The sequence below is a fragment of the Halyomorpha halys genome, unplaced genomic scaffold (genome assembly GCF_000696795.3).
Source record: "Halyomorpha halys isolate HHAL.00 unplaced genomic scaffold, Hhal_1.1 Scaffold1059.1, whole genome shotgun sequence".
NCBI classification, from domain to species: Eukaryota; Metazoa; Arthropoda; class Insecta; order Hemiptera; family Pentatomidae; genus Halyomorpha; species Halyomorpha halys.
Window position 1 is genome coordinate 47,435 of NW_027108502.1, and position 4,794 is coordinate 52,228.

Sequence of the window (4,794 nt, forward strand, 5' to 3'; positions counted from 1 at the left end):
GAATAATGGAAATTAATTGTTAAATATAAATATCATTTGTAAAGGAAAATAAATATCTTGATTCAAATATTGTGTGTCTATTTTATTAATATTATTATTCAATATTTAGCGTAAAGTTGTCACGTCAGGCGCGTTTTTTTAGGTGCCGTATACAACTCCAGGGCTAGAGGCACCTTATTCTTGATTTCGTGGATACATTTCTCGATACAGATAGTTCTCTCTTAGAAACTTAAACAGGTTCTCTCAATTTTCTGGCAGTAAGGTTGACGTTGTCCCCGGAGCCCAAAACATGTTCTTGATGATTCCAGCCGCGAACAGTGTTCCAGGATATCCTCCATCGTCAGGGTACACTTACAACTATAACATGTCGGTGAATGATTTCTTTAAAGAAGGTGCTTGTGTGTCAATCTTGTATAACCAATCCTGAGTCGGGTTTTGATGGATTGTTCACGGCGATTTTCGAGAATTGGCAATAGAAGTTGAGTATCATCAAGTATTGTCTTCATTTTATTTGTTTCAGGCACCGTGGGCCAAAAACAGCGCCATACTTTCTTGCATTAGGTCAGAACCGATTTATGGTAATCATACAGCGCCAAGTTACAATCATCATTCAAGGCACTGGTGCATGCTTCTTTGGCAGCTGGGTCAGTCAGTTCGTTTCCCGTTATACCTGCATGACAGGAAATTTACTTTTTTATGTGATTTTTGTATTTAAGTTAAGATGGAAAAAACAGTGGGGTTGTGCGAAATTTGGAAATTTTGAATAGCCATGAGGCTCGAGTAAGAATCACTACAGATCACAATGCAGGAGCCATTTACTTCATGTGCTACTGTAAATGACAAATAGATTGCATATAACTCGGAGGAAAACCCTGAGAAAAATAGAAATTAGGTGGACTCAAAATCTTGACATACTAAATATCTATAAAAACCTAAGTATGCAAAACGCGCAGTTTTTCAGTCGCCAACTTAATTTGTTTTTCAATTAAAAATAATATTTCGTGTATCATCTACAGAAAATATACTTATACATTTCTGAATAAATTTAAAACTATCCAAGGCACTATATGTATTAATTAACCTTACTTGAATCAGTATTTTTAGAAATTTGACCTCTACATACGCTCTTAATCCTACATATTTTTCAATTTACAGTTTTTCAATAACCATTTTTTTTTTTTGAAATCGATGTTTTTAAAATTTATTTTAGCTAATATTATGGAAACTATACCGAACGCAAGTCATTAGGAACTATTTTATGGTGCATTTGCCTAGCTCTGATTTAAGCGCTAATAAACATCTTTATGTCTGATAGTTTTTCAGAAATTCACCAAAATATATGCGTAACAGATTTTTCAAACATATAATTTTTTTTTTTAAACTGCATATCTCCAACTAATATAAGTAAAGATGTCTATTAGTGCTAAAATTAAATCTAGTTGTTGTTGTCTGGGGCTTTAGGGCGTAAAACCCTGAGGTCATCAACGCCCATGTTTCGCGCTTTATAATTCTGTTTCATTTATGTTTATAATTCTGTTTCATTTATATTTATAATTCTATTTCACTTTATTTTTCTCTTTAAATAATTTCGAAAAAAAATTTAAATAATTACTTCTGTTGGTATTTTTTATTACGTATAACAGATTTTCTGGTTTAAATCTTCCTCAAAAGGCCATTTCTTTTTAAGAAAACTAAGACCATTTCCACGTTCTTCTGGTCATCATTCAGACCATTCGATACACTCGGTCCTACTCCCAATCTACTCAGGTTCATGTAATAGAAATGACATTTCTCAAATATGTGACTGATCGTAAGTACACTGTTGCAGTATTGACATTTTGGCGGTGGCCGCTTACTGATCAGGTATGTATGTGTTAAATCTAGTTTAATCCATTACTTATTAATTTTTGTTAATATTTGACTAATTATAGTCAATAGTATAACATAACTCTTCTTATCATTATGATAATATGGTATTATATTATAGTCTTTATTATTGGTTAACAAAGTATCCACTAGAAATAAACTTTTCAATCTATTTTATAGGTTTTCGCTAAACAGAGGGCTTCTACCGCTAAGATAGAATGCGTTGATGATATCGGCGGATGGGACCAACTTTCCGAAGAAGATCAAGAGGAGATTCTCAAAAGGCTGCCAGAAAGTGAGTAGTCAGGGATATTTACTTGTAGCTTAACTCTGTAATAGCTGTAGTACTTGCTACTTTTTGTAACGAACCTAAAGTAGTTATTAGTTATAAGTTAGTTACGTCTTAGCCGGGATCCAAGAAGTTTACTTATCAGTATAAGTTAAAACTTGTGCAGAGCTTCGTAATACCAACTACTTCAAGTTAGACTATAGGTCTGTTCCAACTCGTGTCAAACTGGCACGCTCTTTGAACTATTAGTACAAGAGCCGAGGGTGAAAAAGGCTGAAAATTATGAAAAATTACTTGTCAAAATTCATGAGGCTGCCAAGTATAGGTAGAGGGAATAAAAAATGGTGGCTGTATCCAAACGGAAAAAATATATTATTTTTTCATTCGGAGCTCCATACTTTTGAAATTAGCTTCAGCACAAGAAAACCAAATGAGGATTTCATTTAAATTACAGTAAATTTTCTAAAATATGGGCCCTCATAGAGCTATTTATGCTCAATAGTTACAAATACAAAAAAAAAAATCATTAGTTAGCGGATTTAGTTAGATAAATCTATATCTCAAAAACCATTCTACGTACAGATGTCTATTATCACTCAAATAAAAGGTACTTTAACGAGCTATAAAGTAGTATATAACGTTTATCCTCCTAGGGGTAGTAATGTTTATGTTATTCGCTTATGAATATAAATTATCCACATAAAATAAATAACTATAAACTAATTTTATTTAGCAAATATAAAAATTACTATTCCTACGAAGATAAACGTCATGAACTACTTCATAGTACATTAAAGAAGCTTTAATTTGAATGCTAATAGACATCTGTACGTCACATAGTTCCTGAGATATAGATTTCTCAAAATAAATTAACTAACCACTAATGTTTCAGTACATTTTTATGAAATTTTGCTTTTTAAATAGCTATATCTCGAGAACTATTGAGGGTAAACAGCTCTGTTATGGCTAATATTTCAGAAAATTTACTCTACTTCAAATAATGTTCTTTTAGGTTTTCTAATATTCTTGGTAGTTTTAAAGATATAGAGATCTGAATGAAAAATTAATTTTTTTTAAACAACCGCCATTTTTTATTCCCCCTACTTATACTTGGCAGAATCGTCAGTTTTGACTAGTATTTATACACAGTTTTCATTAAAGTAATCAAAAATTAGGGTGAAATAACTTCTTTTTTCTCCTCTTGGGCTCTTGTACTATGTGGGGGTATACAATTTTTTTTTTGTTTCAACTGCTGTAACCGCCCTGCACCCTCTAGTTTAAACACGTTTTATAGCTTATTCGTTTAGTTAAACTCAAATTTATTTTTAAATTGTTTTTTTTATTTGACAATTATTTATTTTTCTCTAATTAATTAATTCCTTGTTAAAGGAAGATAGTTCGGGTGCGATCAAAATAACTCAAATATTATATAAACTATTTATTACGAGCCAACTTTTTGCCCGACTTTCCAAGGCTTCTTTTGGGTGAAAAAAAATACAAACAACTAAAATAATGTAACAAAGTATTAGAATTGATAACATAAAATAAAAGTAAACTTATTTGTGGCTGGAAATCATTAAAAGATGTGAAAATTTATAAACAAATTAAATTATAAAAAAAAAAAATCAAAATATGATGGAACGTGAAAAGTATAAACGTACAAGAATCACAAAAAAGTGTTAGATAACAATTTAAAACGTAAATAATAAAAAATAAAAGTAGAACCCTACAAATAATAGTAGAAAAAGCAGGCCTACAAATATCATACGAAAAAACAGAGCCCATGACTACTGAAGTAAAAAATAGTAAACACTGAATATGGAAAAATAACAGTGACCAGAAAATTTAAGTCTTTTTAAAAATTAACCTCTTCTCCGATGCAAAGTTAAGGCATTACAACGTTGTGATATGGCCTCTGATCTTATACGGGGTGGAGACCACATGCTTACCCAACTTGGAAAAGCTGCTAAAAATTGAAAGGAGTATCTTAAGAATAAACTATGGTTCCAGAAAAGCACAAGAAGGTTACAGGGTAAGATCTAACGAAGAGATCTACAGAAAAATAAAAGATAAGAAAAAAAACCCGAGATGAGAATAAGAAGGCTGATGTTCTATGGGCACATTAAGAGGATGAAGGAGGAAAGATTGAATAAGAAGATCTTTAAACAAATTTTTAGCTACGAAAACATGAGAAGATACACGAAGCAAATGAGAGAGGAATTAAAGAGTCTTAAAATTTCATATACCGACTGCCTAGATAGAGATACGTATAGGAAAACATTAAAAAATCTCACCAATATTGGAAGAGGGAAAAAAAAGGATACGAAGTGGTCCAAAGAAAGGTAGTCGAGGATCATGAAACCGAGATTAGATAAAAAATTAATTCTCATTAATTTGTTAATATCTTTCAGTAAATTCTCAAAATTCCATATAAACCTTTCCAATCATCGTAATCCTTTGGTTCAAACCTTATCTAGTTCCACCCATCCCTACAGCCCACCTAGAAGGTTGAAACGGCAGTGGACAAGAGACCTATTGTAAAATAAAAACGGACAATTGGAGTTCTGGCCAGATTCTTCACTCAAGTTAAGTGTTTGCGGCTTTAGCACACTTGCTCAGCCTCCACTGGCTCATTACAA

At 31.9% G+C, this 4,794-nt stretch overlaps 1 protein-coding gene across 1 annotated transcript in view; it reads left to right on the top strand.

Annotated features, from left to right (window-relative positions):
* DNAlig3 (DNA ligase 3) overlaps positions 1–4,794 on the top strand; it is a gene marked incomplete at its 5' end in the record, with an annotated part of 68,748 nt that overhangs the window by 1,156 nt on the left and 62,798 nt on the right. The window contains 2 exon segments of the mRNA XM_067046830.1: positions 2,047–2,168; positions 4,762–4,783. Coding sequence (XP_066902931.1) covers positions 2,047–2,168; positions 4,762–4,783 — 144 coding nt within the window.